The following is a 20,129-nucleotide window of genomic DNA, read 5'->3' on the forward strand; positions in this document are numbered from 1 at the left end:
ATTTAGAGCACGAAAGTATCTAGGAATTCGAACCGTTACAAATTGGTGGGACATGGGCTTGTAAAAAAATCTTAGGTGGCTCCACTCTTAGATTTTCTAATTATTTTATTCGATGTTCTAATCTAAATTTGTGTCACATCAACATGATATACTTACTTTTTCTTTGTTTTTGAATTCAAAATTATGAAATCAATTCGTGTCAAATTTACATAACTAAGGAAATAATAAAATGATAAATAAAAACCTTATGTTATAAAAAAAAAAGGTTTGAGGAATATAAAAATGGCAGCAAAAACGCACGCCCAGTGGGACTCGACCCCACAATCGCCTGATTAGAAGTCAGACGCCTTATGCGTTAGGCCTCTGGCGCTGCTATGGACACTCTTAACAAATGTTTTATATATCTAATGATCGTTCGCACCGTCACGCCCTTTTAGCAAACACATCGATGGAACGTACCGACATTTCGTAACGTTAATTCATATGCGAATCGCGCCATGATCTATGTGCAAGCGAGAGAGAGATATGTAAAAAAAAATTTGCAATTTGACCAGCGAGTTAACATTGGGATTCCGATCGATGGATGTGGCTGTCGCGGGAGTTTTTCCTATACACAGAGCGACAAGCGCAGTTCCTTCTTTCTTCTCCCCCCCATTGTTTGGTACTTTCACATTCTAAAGACCCCGTACTTGGTGTCTTCCGGGGAACGGTTCGACGAGGCGGAGATGCAGAGGCCGATGACTTTCCTGGTGTCTGCCAGATCGATGATCCCATCGTCCCACAGCCTCGCCGTGGAGTAGTAAGAGTTCCCTTCCCTTTCATATGCCTCCACGACTTTCGCCTTGAAGCTTTCCTCTTCTTCCTTCGTCCCCTACAGCAAAAGCAATGATCGAACCGCATAAGCATGCCTTTCGCGCAGTCAGTCTTAAGGATGCTCTTTTAACATGAGCATGTGATGTTTTACCTGGACTCCCTGCTTTTTCTTGTTCGCCCTCTCTATTTGAGCCAGTACACCGGCAGCCTACGTATTGCCAAGAGAACCCATAAATACAAAGCTTTACAACAGGAAGATAAAGAACTCTCGGACAACAATCCCATGTAAGGTAGGATTAAGAGTTATGTCCAACAAAAGAAGCCATGCACAAGCATCTACTATAATTCACCTGTGTCGATTGCATAATCCACGAGTACTGAAGCCAGATTAAATTTTCTCGAAATTACTCTATGAATCTCTCTTAGTTCCTTTTCATGACTCGAGCTCAACTGTATCAGTTAGAATGCAAGACAGTGCATCCTTGATAAATTAGATTACATCTGGTTAATACAAGTCGATAGGTCGTCCACTTTACACATTCTACAATATGGAAAATGAAGTAGGTTGATACTCCAGTATGCACGCTTTAAAGCAAGACATTATACACGCCGTCCTTTTCGAAGCATGCGCACTGTGGAGCTAAAACGTAACATCAAATGGATCTACCAGTCATAAAAAAAAAGGAATGTGCAGTGCAGGCCTACCTGAGTTCCTCCCATTACGGAAATTTTTGCGTTTGGCCATAGGAACATAAAATCAGGACTGTATGCACGGCCACACATAGTATAATTTCCAGCACCAAAGCTTCCACCCACAATGATTGTAACTTTGGGAACCTGGAATATACAAGAAAGCCATTTATCTTTCTTCATTATGTCCTCTTCACCTCTTTGTCACAAAACTTTCGGTGTCTTATAATATGTGAAACATGCTTGAACTTACCAAATAGTAAGGATGCCAAAACACACATGAGACAATTAGTGAAGCTTACAGAGTATGGATTTCTTTTTCATGCTTTGGCTAGAACTAGATCTTATTGCAGTTATGCATCCACACCACAGCTGAAAGCCTACATACACACCTCAGATGACATGTCAAGTATTTAATATGATGCAAGCTGAATAAGAATGCAGTACCAAAGGAAAGCTAGATGGATCGGGTCTGCTAATCACAAAGTGTGTTGACACTAGAACCATGTCATATGCCTATAGCCACAATGCCCAGAATAGATACATGTAAGAACATCAGCATCCAGGGTATATATAGAAAAGTGGTCATTGCAGCCTCCAACGTTCTGGAAAGCATGTTCATGTTGTGCATCCTTTTTATGCTTTCTTATTTGAATAAAGTCCTAATGAACAGGACAGCCGTCATATTTTATGAGCATTGCAAGTTCTATAAATTCTACTGCTGGACTTAGAGATGATTACAGATCTATATCATAAACACAATTTTCAAGTAACAAAGGTGAGTTCAGGCATCTATAGAACGCTAAACCACACAGATAAGGACAATGACAAAACTCACTTTTGATTACTTTTTCAAGAACGTCTCCCCTAGTTCTTTTGATAACTATCCTCATTTTCTCTCTAATAAGCACATGATTATAAGAATTTGTTATTAAAAACAAGTCAACAAAGATTTATTGAGCATATTCATTTTCAGTAGGTCTTAAAGCCAACTCAACTGGCAAAAATTCACAAGAAAAAGAATTAAAAAGGCATAAAATTTCTGCATATAGCTCAAAGGGAAAATATACTTTATGGCTGTTGAAGAAGACTTCAGACAAAGGCATAAAATTTCTGCGTATAGCTCAAAGGGAAAATATACTTTATGGCTGTTGAAGAAGACTTCAGACAAGGGACAGTAACTGTAAGCTGTGATCGAAGACTTCTCATAAATATTAAAAATAAAGCCTCATAGCATTTCAACTTAAGGAATTGCCATAACTAATAACTCAAAATCTCGGTGGCTTTATCAGGAGATATCTACAGATCAGATGAAAGTTAGACAAATGCACCCTTTTCTTAGAGGGGGGAAAAGAAATGAAAAGAATTGCTAACTTTCAATATAATACTTCAGAGTTCCCTTAAAAGGACTCACAACTACTGACCAGAAAGAAAAGAAAAATAAGCATAATAAACAAAGTGCATGTAGCCGACCTTTGCACAAGAGACTGCCATCACCATTTTTGCTCCAGATTTAGCTATCCCATTTGCTTCCGATCTGGATCCAACCTTGCACATTGAAGCATGACATTTCAATAGCATGCAACTTGAGTGGAAAATCAATCATGACCAAAATGCCACTTGCGGTGGTGTAATCACCCTAAAAGTTGTCCTTAAGAGTCGAGTTCCTTCAGCATAAAAGAAAATATTACTTGAAACAGCAACTACCGCCTACATCAAAAATTTCCTAACACTATTTCAACTGCCACATGTCGTCATCTCAAAAGGACATGCTAGTAAGGACTTCTTCCTGTTTCTCTTCTTTTTTCTCCCCACCGAAACTAGCATACTCTAACTTGACATGAGATGCCCATTGCTTTTTAGAAGGAAAATGCTGCTTCTTGAGTTGGTACAAGAGTGAGTTAAAAATGTCAAAAAAAATACAGTCTATCACTGCTAATATGGAAGTACATGAGAAGAACCTAAAGGTAGTTTCCATATTCGTACACTTAATCACCCATATCTCGGACGTGCAATGCAAGTTCTAGAGCTCTACCCATAAGATCTAAGTTTACCCTCTGAACTGGGAGTCACATTATGCCAAAACATCCTCAAGAACCATATAGTGGTTATAACTACCCAATTCAGATTGGAATTAAGCAATTGAAAGTATTCCTAACCATAAATTGTTGAAACAAACCAGGGGAGGAACTTGCGTACCATGAACCCAGTTATATTTTGAAGGAAGACAAGAGGTATGTTACGCTGAGAACAGAGTTCAATGAAATGGGCCCCCTTTAAAGCAGATTCATTGAAGAGGATCCCATTGTTCCCAATAATTCCCACAGGTTGCCCAAAAATCCGGCAAATCCTGTCACGAGAGTCTGAAAAGAATGGAACAAGGGCAAGCAAGTTCAGAGGCACACAGCAGGAAAAAGAAAGAGAATCCCAAAATGATTCAATTACAAAAGTATCCTCACAGTGCCGTAGAGTTTTTTGAATTCATCAAATTCGCTGTCATCTACAATGCGAGCAATAACAGATCGAATATCAAAGGCCTGCTTGTGGTCTGTTGGTGCAATAGAACGAAGCTCCTTTACATCATATAATGGCTCTTTAATCTCAGAACAGACATTTTGGAATCTAGCCAAAGTTCCCAGTTTCCCAGCAGTGTGCAAATTTTTAATGATGTTCCTTCCAAGAGCAAGACCATGCAGCTCATCTACAAAATGGGAAATAGAAAATGTAACTTATGGCAGCAAAAGAAGACACTCCAACCTTTCGTGCGCGCGCGCGCGAGAGAGAGAGAGAGAGAGAGTATTTGCTTCAATAATTCATTTGAGTAGAAAAATTCATCACAGAATACACTTTTACATATATGCTGAAGCCAATTCTAAAACAATAAAAACTCAAGTATCCATTTTGGAAAGCTTAAATTTCATGAATCGCAGGGAGAACAATATATAAGCAGAGAGCGCAAAAAGCATCGGAGAAATCACAGGAGGTACATCTGAAACAGAGTGCGCAGAAAAGATGAACTATATACCTTGTGCAAAATAATCTGAAACACCTGAAGTCTTGCAATGCACTGCCGCACCCCCTAAATCCTCTGCAGAAACTTCCTCTCCCGTAGCAGCCTACTGAAACTCCTCTTTCATAATATGTCCAGGTTTAAAACTGACATCCTCAAGCACAAAACACTAAAAAGTGCATAACGTAGACCATTTACCTACTCATGCCTAATGGTGGAAGCATAAAAATGGAAGACTTAATGCTAACACACATGAACACCCAACTTACTAAAACCTACGACTAACCTTTACAAGTGGTGGCCCAGCAAGAAATATAGTGCCATTTCCCTTGACCATTAAACTTTCGTCAGCCATGGCAGGAATATAGGCACCCCCTGCAGTGCAAGAGCCTAATACCAGTGCAATTTGAGGAATGCCTTTGGATGACATCACAGCTTGATTGTAGAATATCCTACCAAAATTATCCCTGTCAAGGAAAACATCAGCTTGCTTTGGGACGAAAGCGCCACCGCTATCAACAAGGTATACACATGGCAGTTTGCATTGGGCAGCAATCTCTTGTGCCCTGAGATGCTTCTTGACAGTGATTGGAAAATACGTTCCCCCTTTAACAGTAGGATCATTAGCCATGAACATACAAAGCTGCCCATGAACAGGACCTATTCCAGTGACTATGCCAGCGGATGGCAAGGGATCTTCATACAGTTCGTGGCCTGCAAGCTTTTCCCATAATAAGATGCAGAATAAGAAGTCGATAAATAAGACAAAAGATTGGTGTGCAAACTGAATCTCAAGAGAAGTACAAGATAAAAGAAACTTCTGATTCCCAGAATTTTTTTTCTTTCCAAACCACAGAACTAACTGCCGTTCCGACAACGGCGCGTGATCATGCAGTAGCCTAATGTGCATCTGATACAATCTCGATCTGGGGTCGGTTCCAATTGCCGCTGGTTCGATTCTGTTCAAGAAGCGGCTTGGACTAGAGTATCTAAAAGAATGCGCGCCAACAACGTATCAACTCCGTCATAAACTTTCCTCCCTTGATATGAATTCAAAACCATAGGCTCAGGATAAGCAACAGACCATCAACATTTCGCAATGACATGAATTGACTCGAAGACGAACTGACAGCCCCGATACGAAAAACCGGAAACACTGCGCGAGACCAAGAGGAAAACCAGAGTCTCCGAACCTGCGAGAGCTCGAGGAAAGAAGAGCCCGGGTCGATGAGACGATCGATCCTTTCCCGAGGGAGCAGCTTATTCCTGCTCCTGTTCCTCCTCACGGCTTCCGCTCCTCCCCCGCCGAGCACCTTTCCAACCATCAAACCACAAAACTCCTCAAACACCACAGAAAAACCACTCGAGCGCACGCGCAATCACGACGACGATACACGACTGTCGACCTCGTACCGTTTGGATACGAGACTGGAGCCGCGAGACGAGGTCCCCCATGGCTCCGGAGTTGCGGGCGTACTCGTCGGACCCGCGATCGACGCCGTCGGGAAGCACTCCCGAGCAGAACCCCCGCCGTCGCCGCCGTCCTCCTCCTCCTCGTCCTCGCGGCGGAGGCGGGACCGGATCGCGGCCGGAGGAGGCGGAAACCGCTCGCCGCGCGAGAGCCCTGAGCATTGCGATTGCCGATCGTCGTTCTCCGGATCGAGAGCCGAAGCAGATTCGTCGCTCGCGGTCGCGTATGTTGCTTGCTGTGCTCGAGGATTTTTGGCAATGGCGAGGGGATCGATTATTTTTTTATATGAGAGCGTTGGCGGAGGAGGAGCTTGAGCTTGTGTGTTCATATCCGCCCGCTCGGCTCCGCATCAGCTCGCCACGTTGGAGTTTCGTCCACACTCGACTTACTGGATAATTATTTTTGTTTTTTATTTTTTTTAATTGATTCAATTTTGCGGTTCCAAGTAGGTCTATGTTCCATTTGGAACCTAAAACTTATCATGTCGGGATCGGTTCCCACTTTTTGAAACCTGAAAGCCTATTTTATTGTCAACTTTTGTCCGTCCCGTACTGAGCCTCACGATTTTATCCTTTGGCGTACATATAGGCACCTTCGCAAGAGATCACCATCCTAGTAGTGCTTGTCAAAATGCACCTCTGTGAGCTAATTTTAGTTTTCATATATATATTCCAAAATCGCCCTCCCTATATACGATTCACATTTTTGTTTATTCCTGTCTTTTTTGCCATCCTAGAAGCGGAGCACTCCTTGTCCATGCCCTCGAGCCCCGATGATCACTCCCCATCCTCATTGAATCGGGTCGGTACACCTACGATTCCAAGAACTACCGGAGAACCGACCAACTCCTTTTTTTTTCATTTCTTTAATTTCTTCATTTTTAGTCAAGCAAAATGAAAATTAAAGTAACAACAAAAAAAAAATTTAGATGGATAGAGTTTCATCAACAAGACTACCTATCCCAAACAGAACCATTTATAAATGAAATAATCTGTCAAACCGAACAAGAAAAAGTTGTATTGTGTTGTCATGTAGAGTAAATGAAAGAGGTTGATCCAAGAGTAAACTATAGAAACACGTGTAAAAGAGTAGAGGTTTCTAAAGTGCGTAGTGTACTGAATTTCTTCTGCAATGAATATACATATTTGTTGCAGGTGGATTATAATGGGTACATATCCTCTACCAGCACTAGAGCAAGTTCAAAACTAATCCTAGTAATAGAAGACCATAACGCATAACATTAGTAATGAAAATGATGTTCTGAATTTTGAAAGTTTGATATTGCTAGTATGAAAATTGGGGAAAAGATCCATAGATACTACTAATTGGAAATAGCCACCCAAGACGTCGGCTAGCATTGCAATAGCTATTTCAGTTCTAACCATTTATTGTGGTCCGGCCAAGCAGTTTTTTGCATATGGAAAATGTAACACTAACAATGCAATACTGAAAACAACAAGCATTCGACATTTTCATAAAATATGGTAAATCTATTATATCAGATATCAATTATTGCAAATGGTGGAGGTTAGCATTGGAACTAGACCAAATTCAACCAATTTTGGGTGAGTTCCGGTTCCTAAAATTTGAAACCAGTGATTGTTAATCCGATTCTCGATTCCAGGTGTGGGTCAAATCACTCGAACTAGACAGATGTCTTATTTTTATTAGCAAGTTTAGTTACTTGATCATATATTATCACACCTTTAGAGTCTTCTTATCGAGATTTTTATTAATTAAAGATCCAAAATATTAAATAATGAGAGTTTAGACTATGAAAAGAGAATATATTATCGTCGGTTCTTGAACCCACCCGAGAAACATATCGGACCGATTAGTCGGATTTCAGAATCAGATGGGTCGGTTCCCAATTCCACAAATTGGGCATCAACCCTTTTGGTCTGATTCTCGGTTCCAAAGTGAAACCAACCCATCCTAAAACAAATCGTCCCTAGAAATTGATAGGCCCATGTTGGTCCATATGGGTCCTACTAGATGTGATAATCCAGATTTTTGTTAATACCTTCATTAAACTCAGTATTAGTTCCTTTCTTTTTTCATTTTTTATTGAGTAGTACTTACCGCTGCAAAAACTTCAGAATCAGCTCGGATGGGATACTTCCCTCTCCAAAGCGCCGGCGGATGCTCCTTCCCGCAGAGCTCGAGCTCAGCAGCCATGGAGTCTCTGTCGCCGTCCCTCCTCCCTCTGTATCCGTCTCTCAAATTCACGTCCCTTCGCAGACCCTCCTCGATCTCGACGTCTGCGCCTGCGCTGCTCTCTTCTCCGACGCTCGCGTCCGCCACGTCCCCGCGAAGAAAAGCTCCCACGCAAGCGTCGAGGGAACGCTCTGCAAGACCCTCCAGGAGGCAGACGCCGTCTCCTCCTCCGCCTCCGATTGTCTTAACGGCGGACGCCGCGGAAGCTCCTCCTCCCGTCGCGGCTAAGAAGGTCCCCTTCGAGATTTTTTTTCCCCTCCTTTTGTCTTTCCTTTCGTGTAAACTGATGGGAATACAGGGGCAAGAGAAGGAGAGGCTGTTTGACATTGAAAGTTGCAGGTTTACCGTTTCCATTTCCATTTGAAGAGGAAAGTTTAGAGAAAAATGGAGAACCCATTTGATGAATTCTCTTGTTTTGTTTGCTGTCCACGTTGTTTGTCTCGGTGAGTGGATAACAACAACAAAAGGTGAAGTTTTGAAAAGATTTTGATGATCCTCCATTATTTCCTAATATATGGAGGGAAGGGTCAATGAGGAAAATTTGAAATCTAATGTCTTTTCGAATGCATTTCCAGCAAAAAGGTGAAAAATGGTGGGCACAATTTAGATTGGTTGTGACACATATCTTTCAGGAAGATGGAAGTTTTCATTGGTTAGAAAAGATAGTTTGGTCGTCGATGTCCGCGGTCTCCTTTGGAGTGCTTATTTGGCTTTTCTTTGTTGCTAGGTCCTAATACCAATCGGATATGGCACAGAGGAAATGGAAGCTGTGGTGCTAATTGATGTGCTTCGTCGAGCTGGTGCAAGTGTGACAGTGGCTTCTGTGGAGCCACAGCTCCAGATTGAAGCCTCTGGTGGTGTTAAACTTGTCGCAGATGTCTCAATTTCAGAATGCTGTGATGAAGTTTATGATCTAGTGGCTTTGCCGGTACATTTCTTCACATTAATGTATATTTCCAAAAGTGATAGTATGATTTAGCAAGTAAGAGAATACGTGATGCATCCATATGTTGTTCTTAAGCAAGTGATTTTCCCTTAGCTTTTCTGTGATGCTATGATCAAAGTAAGCGAAAGTAGTGATAAAATCACAATGACTGAAGCTAAAACTATAAAAATGTGATCTTGCAATCAACCAAATTGCGGTTTCATGATAATGATATTTCCGCATTTATAGGGAGGAATGCCTGGTTCAGCACGGCTAAGGGATTGCGAAATCCTTCGAAAAATCATGAGCAAACAGGCTGAGGGACAGAGGTTATATGGAGCAATATGTGCTGCTCCTGCAGTCACACTTCTCCCCTGGGGACTTCTAAAAAGAAAGCAGGTGGGTTGATACGTCTTGCATTAAATTAGACATATATACACAAACTGTAACTGGTGATAACATTGTTTTTCATGCTAGACTACTTGTCACCCTGCATTCTTTGACAAGCTCCCCACTTTTTGGGCCGTTAAATCAAATATTCAAGTTTCAGGAGAGCTTACAACTAGCCGTGGTCCTGGAACTTCATTCCTTTTTGCTCTGTCCTTAGTGGAGCAGCTCTTCGGTGAGTCTGTAGCTGCAGAAGTTGGACAATCCTTGGTAAGGGCCTAGTACATATTGCGTAAGATTTAATGTTCATCCAAGACTTCATTAATGAACTACCTGAAGAATATTGTTCTTAAATTTGATGTCTTCCCTTCCTTTTTTATTTATAGCTGATGCACGAAGCCAATGATCATTCTAAAAACATAGAGTTCAACAAAGCTGAGTGGGTTGTGGACCATACTCCTCGCGTAAGTAGTATCTCTGAATTTGTATTCAAGTATTGAGCTCTCCTCTTCACCATATACCAATGTCTTGGTTTGTTTCTCATCAGTTATAGTGTCTTCTGAATTCATAGCAACCTCTTATCTTCTAAGGCTATAGGATCATATCATGTCATACTTGCCTGAAGCGGTACTATCAAAGAAAAATGAAGTACTCATTACCCGAGAGAAACGGGGAAGTAGCGGACTTCTTGTATCTATGTTTCATCTGTTGCTTATGCTTCTTCTAATTGTAAAGTCTTGGACATTCAGATCGGTTTATATCTAGATATACTTTATAACACTGTTGAAATAGATCCTCACCTAGCAATAGAGTACTTGTCATCTCACCTACCTCATAGTCTGGTGAAAAAATGTGGCATTGAACCAATCTTGGTAGTATAAGGTTAAACTTGAATTGAGTCCTTGATTGAGGTGATTATGCTAACAATCTCTATATTGCCCTCCCTCCGCCGTTTCCTCTCTAAGACATATCATAAAGAGGAAGAAAAATACATACTATTAGATATAGAAGAAAAGGTTTCCAGTAACAAAATAATGGCTAAGAAATTGGTTGACCCAGGTTTAAAGTGGGACAATGGGAACATATGGAGGCCTTGATTGCAGTTGTAGGATATGTAGTGAAGTTTGAACTTGAAAGTGCAGTGACGAAGCTAGAATTCGAATGAAGGGGGGAAGAAATGTTCAATGTACTTAACTTAAAGATTTAATTTACATTTGATATTATCACGTGTAGAAAAGAACACTCTGCAAGTATAAAAATTGAAACAACAAATAATGTTTTTGTTGTGGAATGACGTTGTCATCCGACATGAAATCAAGGGGCTGGGCTCAACTAACCCCTTGAGCTATACCACTCAAACCCAAAGAAGTTTATGTAAACGTCTTTTGGGCCTATTATGACGAGTGGCAAAGACCAGAGAGAAGGGGGGGGGGGGGGGTGTTGTTGGCGGGGTGGCAGGGGTGACAATCCCTGTTTTCCCTTCCCTGGCTCCGTGGCTGAGAAAGTGGGTTATCGGTTTATATCTGCATTTGTGAATTGAGAACGACAATGTTTTTCCTCAAGGGGTGTTATCTTACTATAGATACTTTTCGTAACCTCTAGTTTCTGGATAGCAGGAAATGAGGTTGTTCCTTTGAAAGTGAGTGCTTTTAGGCAAAACCAAAGGTTTATCCACCCGTACTAGTTGAAAAAGAGTTGGAAATGAAGTTGCGTTATCATTGCTAGATTTTGGTCAGCACGAAAAAATAGAAGGGCCCTTTTTTTTCTTCAAGGTAGCTAGCTTCACCCATTCTGACTGAGCCTATAGGATCTATTGTTGAGGGTGGGTTTGTGGGAATAAAGACTTTTTAAGTTTATAGAGACTTACACACTAAGCTTTGCTTCCACATAAACCTTAGCAATAAAAATTAGTCACAGAACCCTTCCTTTGTTTCTAATAGCTTAATCAGGTGGAATTTGTGCATGAAATTGATTGATCAAGCCATGTTACATCTACCATGTGCTCAATGGCTGTAATTAGGACGTGTTATCTTCTGTAATTTTGTGAAAAGTCTTTGATTCTTATACTTGCAAGTCTTAATAGACCCTTCGCTTTGAATAGCTTGTGCTATCAGAGACTCTCTAGCTATACTTTCGTCAGTTGAAAGAAAAGTTGCTTGTTGTCCAGTTCAATTTATGAGTTCTTTGGGACTTATTTCGGCAAAAATCACTTTCATGGGAGAAAATCTTTATTTTCACCATGCACCAGTTTTCTTTTGTCTCCCTTTTTTCCTTATTTTTCGAACGTCTTTTATTTAAGTATTGTTTACGATATATAACCCTTATTATAGAAAGGATTAATTTGTAACACTTATGACGTCTCTCTCTATTTAAACTTCAAACAGGTCCTAATTCCAATTGCAAATGGTTGTGAGGACATTGAAATGGTAACTATAGTGGACATTCTACGACGAGCCAAAGTAGATGTGGTGGTTGCTTCAGTTGAAAGAAATTTGCAGATTTTGGCATCGCAAGGCACAAAAATTGTTGCCGACAAGTTAATCGGTGAAGCTGCAGAAACAAGCTATGACTTGATCATTCTTCCAGTGAGATTTTCTTTAGGTGTTTTGCTCTTATAAGCATTATGTTTTGCAGTTGTCTAAGCGTTACTCTCACAAGAGCTCTATGATTAATAACCTCGAAAGTAAATCAAGACAACAAACTTTTGTTGCTTTATGAGCAGTAACCAAGCAAAAGCTCCAATAGAAAATTTTGGTTTCTTGAGGTGGAGGAAGGTTGTGGAGAGGTTGCCTCTATCGAGCAAGAGCTTTATGCACATCACAGCCTTGCTCCTTGTTATTTTACTGGGAAGATAGATTTTCTGCTGTTGTTAGATTATTTACTTTGATGATTCTTCTCATCATGTTTTCAGTAATATAGATATGTGAAGAGAGACCATAATAGAGTGCTCAATTTGCCTGCCTATTGAGCTTGTTAGTTGCATGCTTATTCTGTGATTCAAATTATCAAAGTTGAGTATTGTGCGAGCTTGCATGTGTGTATACAATTAATTGAAAGGGTCATTCAACGTGGAATTACAGGGAGAAACTGCTGGCTCTGACCGTTTACATAAGTCCAGAATTTTGAAAAATCTGCTAGAAGAGCAAAATTTGGCTGGAAGAGTATATGGAGCAATCTGCTCTTCGCCAGCAATCTTACACAGACAGGGGTTACTGAAGGTATTTAAAATCCTACTCAGTACCCTTTTGTCCCTTATCTCCTGTATCGGATTGCATGTAATTTCTCCAATGTGTAGGATAAGAGAGTCACTGCACATCCGTCTGTTGCAAACAACCTTGCTTGTGAAGGAATGGATGGTGCTAAAGTGGTCATTGACGGGAAGGTGATCACGAGCAGTGGACTCGCATCTGTCACAGATTTTGCACTGGCTATCATTAGCAAACTTTTCGGCCACGGAAGGGCAAGAAGTGTTGCAGAAGGCCTCGTTTTTGAGTACCCCAGAAGTTAGGGAGGTCCATGGGCTTACTCCACAGAGGTCTCAGTTTCCCGGCTCATTATCCCTCTACTAAGAGAACTATGTTTTTGCATGGACAATGCTCTAATGTGGGATTTTATGGTTCTTCAGCTGAATGGAGAGAAAAATTTTGTTTCTCCTGTATTGCAGAATCATGTGAAAGCTGCTCATTCTAGAGAATTTCATGCACTTCGCGCGGGTGCTGATTGGCAGGTAAGATATTTACTTGCACTGTATATGCTCATTTGACTTATAGTTCACATTGTTAATCTTTGTATTCAACCACTGTAAGGCTGAGGGGACTTGTTTGGTTACAGATTCTGCCATCGCCTAATGTAGATGGACTGTGGATGATTCATTTGCTCCTGATCCAATCCTATTTTCTAGATAGACTGATGAGGAAAAAGAAAGTGGGGAGATGTCAAAACAAGCTAAGTGTATCTGCAGAGCTGCTTTTACTTGGTTTATCCTATTTTTCAGCTGCAAAGGCTACGCATCTAATGGGAGATCGAAGTTGGGAGTGTCTTTTTCTCGTTTCTTTCTGCAGATGTTCTTTTTCTTTTGTTTTCTTGTTTTAGTCCGTAGTCTGATGATCCAGGTCTCTGATGAGTGCTTCTTGTACATACCCTCATTTCTGTAGAATTCGTACAGTTCGTAGACTCACCATATGTATGTTTAGATGGTCTCCTCTTTATATGAATTATCCACAGTTGAGAAATGACAAACAAATTCAGTTTTGTTTAAGCACAAGGTGATCTTTCTATTCTTTCTTTTTGGCAAGTAAATGAGCACAGGATGTTAGACTGATTTGCTCAATCAGTCAAGCTCCATAATCACTTCTGAAATGATTGTCAACACGACTATGTGAGGATTCGCGACCTAAGATCATTATGGATGGTTCAAATGCAACCCTGAGAACAATCAAAGAGTGATGATGTAAGAACATTAAACCTAAAGATGTTTTGATTCATAACCTCAGATCATCCTATGTTTACAGATTTGATGCATCAACTTCTTCAGAACTCTTTGGTGGCTAAAACACGACTGGTTGGTGCTATTCACCCCACAAATATAGCACACCAATCCAAAAGAGTTCCGCTTCCGCCTAGACATCAAACTAAGTATGGTTCACAACTTATTTACAGCCGGTCATCCCTCCTTGCCGATCTATAGATACAGCTACCTAATCTCTGCATAATCTTCTTCAAAAGAGCACGATCAGATGATAAGATGTACAACCCAACACTGGAGTTGCCCACATATCCAACGCTCCGCACTCGAACATCTAAATTCAATCTCAAGGCGGTCTACCACGGGCCTGTCAGCGTCCTCCTCAAGCAGATTCTTTTACCTCCCCATTGCCGGTTCACTCTCTCTAAGATCTGCACAAACACAAAAAGGAACCAATGAGGATCTGGCACTTTTAAATAGAGAGATCCCATAGTTGGGAAAGATATGTAGCAGACTCATATGATGTTTTTTCTATTTAAATTAGTAAATTGTACAACCGGACAATTTCTTGGAACCCAATTAACATATCGAATGTCTGTTTCATTTCTACAAGTTAAAGAGAGAGAGAGAGAGAGAGAGAGATCATTGCTTTATAGAGATTTTTATGGAGAGTTCAACTCCTCAGAAGTCGCTTTCAACTGATGGTCACTTTCAAATCACTTTACTTTTGAAGATTCTAGCGTTGGCATAAACAGTGTTCTCCAATAGAGAAGGGCTAAAGAGAAAGCAAGCAGGACAGATCCACCAAAGAATGTTCTAGATACTGGAAGGAAAATTGATTCAGATGGAATCTCTTGAGGCCGACATGATAGCAATGTATCATGTAGTGGCTCTAAGGAGCACTTGCAGGGAAAGGCATGTCGTGGGGAGCACTTGTAGTTGCCGTCACATTATCACATCGAGACAGGACAGCCAACAGAATTTGTACCGAAAAGAGTAGACCCTTTAGGTCATTTCTCTGTTTATGTACTAAATTAATGATGAAACTGGGGAGTTCAAGTTGACTATAGAGATTGAACGCACCTGGCTCTTTTGCGTTTCCATCAACTCCTCCTGCATCAGTACACCCCAAGAGAACAAAAAACGAATGAATTAAGGACACATTGAAAAAATCAAACTTCTTCAGTATGGCAGCAACATTAGTAACTTGATCAGGTACCTGTTTCCTCTGTAATTCCTGATTAAGTTCTTTAAGTTTTTGAACTTCAGCTTCAAGTTCCAAAGTATAAGCCTGCAAGTATTCCATACCCAATAAGATGACGTATCCAATTTTTCCAAGTAAAAACTATCTAAATTTCGAAACTGCCACTGCCAGGCATCAATTCCTCGACCCTATCTGGAAAACAATGTTCAACTCAAGCCTCTACATTCTCAAGTGGTCCTCCGCTTCAACACTGCTTTAGCAGATGCACAGTTGGTTCTGTTGACATTATATTGCCTCGACTTTATCAGGTTTTGTACCTTCGTTATTTCCACTATGTAGCTAACTAGTGACCTCCAGGATAACACAAGCTTACAAGGGGCAACTCAGTGTTACAATATTTCGGTGACCATAGCACAAACAAACACCATGATTTAAAAAATAAATAAATTCACAGCACATTAGTGGGTAACAAGACTCCTTCAAGAGTTGCTTTCAGTTTATTCAGAAATCAAACTTTATCTACCATTTTTCATGAGCAACTGAGTTATTTGATGACATGAAATAACAGCCATCAAGAACCAACTTGATATCAAAGAAAATTGCATATGAAAAAAAAATCCACTACTTTAGTTTCAGGTACCATGGGAAAACAATACATTAACAACAAGAACGAGCAGCAGAAAAAGAGTTTTCGCAGCAGTGTACTGACCTGCTTTCGAGCTCGAGACCGAGCAGCTGACTCTCTGTTCTTTATCATTCTCCTCTGCCTTCTCTCGACGACTTTCTCCAGAGCACTGCCAGATTTTCTTCCCCGGGCGAATGGATAAGGTACGGGTGAGAGTGAAGACGAATCCACCGTGTTCTTAGAAATTACATCCGGAGATATATGGTTAGCAGGAGATACTGTCTGAAAAGCAACTCCCCTAGTCTCTAACCCAGTCATGCCAACACTGGTCTGCAGCCCGCCACCCTGAACTAAGGAACTTTTAATGGATGCATCTGTCATCCCGACTGCCCCTCTTGACCCTAAACCAGGCAACTGGGAATTATTTGCTATACTTATGGAAGAGGCAAAAGGTATAGTCGCTGGCTTGGGCAGGAGGGGCAGATCATGCTGTTGCTGGAGCTGCTGCTGGTTGGATCTAATACTGCCGACATTGAATGCTAAATTATGAGGCTGACCACGTATTGACTTACTGTTCTCGGCAACCTGATTCACAACAAATCCATTGTTCTGGCTCGGATGTTGAAAGTTTAGACCCAAACCAGTACTATTACTAAGCAGCGGAAAATCACCAACAAACCCACTGTTGTTGGGTATTCCCACTTGTTGAGCATCTTCTCTTACAACTCCTGCTCTCAGTAAGAACTCCTCCAAGGTCATCTCTCTAAGAGTAGGTTGCTTCTGCGGCATATTGAATCCTCCACCCTTGTTCCCATCCTTAGCAACCGTACTCTCTTTGAGCAGGTCTTTCCAAACTTCATCAACTGTTTTTTGACTAAGAGTTCGTGGCAGCGTCAACGACCCTTGTCTCTGTATATTACCCTCTGGAAGGCTTCCATCCCCTGCACCCGTGGAAGACGTCATTGCCTGAGTCTCTTCAGCCGTCCAAATATTTTTCAGAAGTTCATCCATGTTCATCGACCCAAAATCCTTTCCAAGCCCACCCCATGTGTTTTGAAACTCATCAAAAGTCAAAGAGTATACTGATGGCTGCCGAGTTAAAGAGTGATTTCCGTGTGGTTTCCCAGCTAATCCTTCAGCAGGCGATGCATCAGCTATGCCTTTGAAATTATATTGAGAAGCCATCTTTCTCCAAAAGATTGGTCACAAGAAGTATCCTTCTCAACACCCTAATTATAGTCCCCTCTCTTCAGATTTCTAGACTTCAATGTCCATCAAATCAAGTGTAAATGAGTATGAGTATGGAAGAATATAGAAGACCAAATTATAGTTCAACTTGTATGAAGAACAAATAACTCACATCCCAATAGATCCCCGAGTAAAATTAAAACAATAGAAATTTTGCATGTATATCTGCACTGGTGAGAACCCGTTTATGGAAACAGTTATTACTCTGAATAAAGGCAAACTTGAAGCGTCTCACAGGTAAAACTAACGCAAATCCAGCTGTTTGCAAAGCAGAGCTGCATACATTTCTTGCTCAAGTAATTAAGTTACTACAATTTCTTGTTTAAAGCATTTACAATCATGGAAGATTTTTTCAAACTCATCACATTAACGCCAGCAATTTATGCCTTGAATTGGCATTTGAAAATAGATGTGTGTTACAAGAATATGCTAACAACACAATATTTCGCAGTTGGTTTAACCTTATAATACACGTAAAAGAAATTAATTATGGCCATAGCCTTAGTTTAGATACTCAGGGCAATCTTTCACCTAAATCAACTAATAGATGAAAAGCATCATTTCGAGTCAGACGGAGAATCCCTGGGAAGGTCATCATCGCATACAATGAGAGACATAATGACCTACAAACCAGATTGGTGCAGGATGTGAACTGGTTCAGTAGATCGATCTCCGGACTGTCATGAACCCCCAGCCATTACAGCCCAACCGCAAGGAGGAATAAATAGTGTTGAAGCGTAATTAGACACATGGGGATTCCGTTAGCAAAGTGCAAGCGTTTCTGACATAATAACTCCTCCAAGTTCTTGCGAAAATGAATTAATCCAATCTTCCATAGCCCTAGTTTGTGATTAATCGGCTTCCATGATTCACAGGTTCGACCGCTCTCATACCAATTAGTAACGAACTAAAAAAATTCTACAGTAAGATGAGAAGAGAATTGGTCACTCGTAACTTGATTTTCCTAAATAACTAAGATGCTTTGCTAATTAAACATCCACTACATATTCCTTCTTGGGCATGGGCTCTACTGGCTTGTGTCATGACACAGACGAAGTTTCAGACAAAGGACATGGAATTCTTGTGGGTTTAGCTTCTGCAGTAACAGGTCCTGCATATTCAGGGATCCTGGCAGTGTACTGGATCTGCAGAAACTTATCTGACCAAAACTGTTAACTTCAAATTCCTGAACTGAGGCCAACTAATCTTAATCTCATCAAAAAATGAAAAGCAAGAAGTTTCCGGATTGAAAATAGACAAAAGGGCATCTCTGAAGAATCGGCACTGACATGACATCCGACAAAGCATCCAGAAGATGCAGATCAGAAGAGAATAATAACTTTTTTTCTAAGATCATAAGGGAAAGAATAGCAGCTTTTCGCACAAGTTGAGGAACGACCCATGGGATTGAACTGACCACAACATTTCAATCTCAAAACCGACCAACATCGCGATCGGCCACCCGGCGAAAGCCCCAAAAACGACCTCTCGCGAAGCGTGACGAACGACGCACTCCTCCCTCTCTCTCTCTCTCTCTCTCTCTCTCTCTCTCTCTCTTCAGAAAACAGAGCATCATCCCAACCTCCCAACTTCACGGCCAAACCGCAACGCCAACGCGAACCCAGAAACCAAAGATCGCCAGACGACTGCTAAAAGTTCCAATCGAGCTCAAATTCAAAAGGGAACGACAAACCCAACAACTCGAAAAGACGTATACAAGAGTCAATCGCTCAACCGCCGAGAACCCACGTGAGAACCAAAAAGGCCAAAAAAAAAACAAACGAAAGCAGAAAGCAACCAGTCAAAAACCGCGAACCCAAAAGCGACGAGAAGAGAGAAATTTAGGAAAAAAGCCCCAACAAAATACGTATAACCCGCGAACCCAAGTACGAAAATACGCACGCAAAACCAACCGCAAGCGCAAACAACGCTCAAAATGATGGCCAAAATACCTTCTTTTACGGAAATATATGCGGGCGAAAAGAGACGAAGCGGAGCAGCGTCGTCGTGGCGACACCGCGGAAGGGACAACAGAGAGAGAAAGCTGGCCAAAAGCAACGGTCGTCGGTGCGGTGGTCTCGACAAGTGGCTGCTGCTGCTGCGAGACGCGGAAGCGCCACCCCCATTTAAGGAGCTTCGGCCACGCATCCGGTCGCATCTTGTTCTCTCCTCCTCCTCCCCCTTTTTTCCTTTTTATTTTTTTTGTTCGGTTGTTGACGTGATATTGCTATTTTAATTGATCCTGAAGGAGGAGGGGGCGGGCGGGGGGAAGGAGGATCGGGCCGCGGAGATCGCGCGACGTGGACCAATGGGGGCAGGCCGAGCCCCGACGCGACGGCGGGCCAATGGGGGCGCGCGACGTGGGGGTGCGGAGGGCCGTCGGATGATCTCTTTCCGACAAGCGGTTGGACGGCGACGAGTGGGGGTAGGGAGTGTCCCCTTTTTTTTATCTCTTCTCTGTTTTTGTCGGGTTGCGCGGGGGAACGGGGAGTGGTGCGCGTGCGCACGACATGAGATTTAGACCACCAATCCTTCTTCTTCTTCTTCTTTTTTTTTCTTCTTTCTTTTTTTCTCCTTCTTCTTCTTCTTGCTTGTTTTGGACTTTTTCCTCCTTTTCACGATTTTCCTGAAATGGAAAATACGTAGATCTCACTCAAGCCCGCCTCTTCTTTCCTCCTTCTTTTGCAGCTTCTCAACATTTTTATTGTGCCTCGCCTCCTGCATTTAAAGGATTTTTGATTTTTTACATGTCGAGTGCGGCCTCGGCTCCCGGTTCGGGGCTCGGTTCGGTTTGGAACCGACTCGAGATCGGAGCCCGAGGAAGTCTGGAGCGGGCGGAATGGTCTGGAGTTTGCGAGGCGGGCGAGGCGGATGTCCTGTTATTTGGAAGTTCTTGGATGCCCCGGAAATTTGGAGGATATGGAGCTAAGGATATAAGTAAGCACGACGTTCTTGTCCAATTGGAGAGATCGAACGTCCGGCCGAGACTGGTCGGACTCCGATTTGTAGCGGCATGAGGACGGACATCCGGCCACCACTTTGGTCGGATGCTCAAACGCATACGGAAACGACTC

At 41.8% G+C, this 20,129-nt stretch overlaps 2 protein-coding genes and 1 pseudogene across 6 annotated transcripts; 1 reads left to right on the forward strand and 2 right to left on the reverse strand.

The window, feature by feature from the left end:
* Positions 1–635: 635 nt before the first annotated feature.
* Positions 636–6,201, reverse strand: LOC115685689 (methylcrotonoyl-CoA carboxylase beta chain, mitochondrial-like; annotated as a pseudogene).
* A 1,877-nt stretch (positions 6,202–8,078) lies between these two features.
* LOC115685686 (protein DJ-1 homolog C) lies at positions 8,079–13,771 on the forward strand. Of its 5 annotated transcripts, none has more exons than XM_056305032.1 (10): positions 8,079–8,433; positions 8,929–9,129; positions 9,376–9,525; positions 9,604–9,783; positions 9,900–9,977; positions 11,898–12,098; positions 12,594–12,731; positions 12,809–13,048; positions 13,139–13,240; positions 13,345–13,771. In XM_056305032.1, exons 1-8 carry the CDS (start codon positions 8,095–8,097, stop codon positions 13,019–13,021), a joined length of 1,500 nt encoding a protein of 499 aa, XP_056161007.1. In that variant the 5' UTR covers positions 8,079–8,094; the 3' UTR covers positions 13,022–13,048; positions 13,139–13,240; positions 13,345–13,771. The 5 variants fall into 5 exon arrangements, with proteins under 5 accessions (XP_056161007.1, XP_056161009.1, XP_056161006.1 ...); XM_056305034.1 differs by having other exon boundaries at positions 13,178–13,260; XM_056305031.1 differs by having other exon boundaries at positions 13,178–13,240.
* Positions 13,772–13,964: 193 nt separating this feature from the next.
* On the reverse strand, positions 13,965–17,354 carry LOC115685687 (bZIP transcription factor TRAB1-like). Its single transcript, XM_030610775.2, has 4 exons — positions 15,892–17,354; positions 15,198–15,269; positions 15,062–15,091; positions 13,965–14,409 (listed from the first exon to the last, which is right to left on the reverse strand). The coding sequence occupies exons 1-4, from the start codon at positions 16,990–16,992 to the stop codon at positions 14,335–14,337; spliced, it is 1,278 nt and encodes a 425-aa protein (XP_030466635.1). The 5' UTR covers positions 16,993–17,354; the 3' UTR covers positions 13,965–14,334.
* Positions 17,355–20,129: the final 2,775 nt, after the last annotated feature.

The sequence above is a fragment of the Syzygium oleosum genome, unplaced genomic scaffold, assembly GCF_021117445.2.
Source record: "Syzygium oleosum isolate NSW1041296 unplaced genomic scaffold, Sole_v2.1 Sole_v2.34, whole genome shotgun sequence".
Classification (NCBI taxonomy): domain Eukaryota; kingdom Viridiplantae; phylum Streptophyta; class Magnoliopsida; order Myrtales; family Myrtaceae; genus Syzygium; species Syzygium oleosum.

What these genes read in the sequence shown, in the direction of transcription:
- LOC115685686 (XM_056305033.1), top strand. Translation starts at nt 8,095, where the DNA reads ATGGGATACTTCCCTCTCCAAAGCGCCGGCGGATGCTCCTTCCCGCAG. An exon ending in TTGTGGACCATACTCCTCGC is followed by an intron (nt 9,978 to 11,897) that starts GTAAGTAGTATC and finishes AACTTCAAACAG; the next exon opens with GTCCTAATTCCAATTGCAAA. An exon ending in ACAGACAGGGGTTACTGAAG is followed by an intron (nt 12,732 to 12,808) that starts GTATTTAAAATC and finishes TCCAATGTGTAG; the next exon opens with GATAAGAGAGTCACTGCACA.
- LOC115685687 (XM_030610775.2), bottom strand. Translation starts at nt 16,992, where the DNA reads ATGGCTTCTCAATATAATTTCAAAGGCATAGCTGATGCATCGCCTGCT. An exon ending in GGTCTCGAGCTCGAAAGCAG is followed by an intron (nt 15,270 to 15,891) that starts GTCAGTACACTG and finishes GAATACTTGCAG; the next exon opens with GCTTATACTTTGGAACTTGA. An exon ending in TGGAAACGCAAAAGAGCCAG is followed by an intron (nt 14,410 to 15,061) that starts GTGCGTTCAATC and finishes GTGTTTGTGCAG; the next exon opens with ATCTTAGAGAGAGTGAACCG.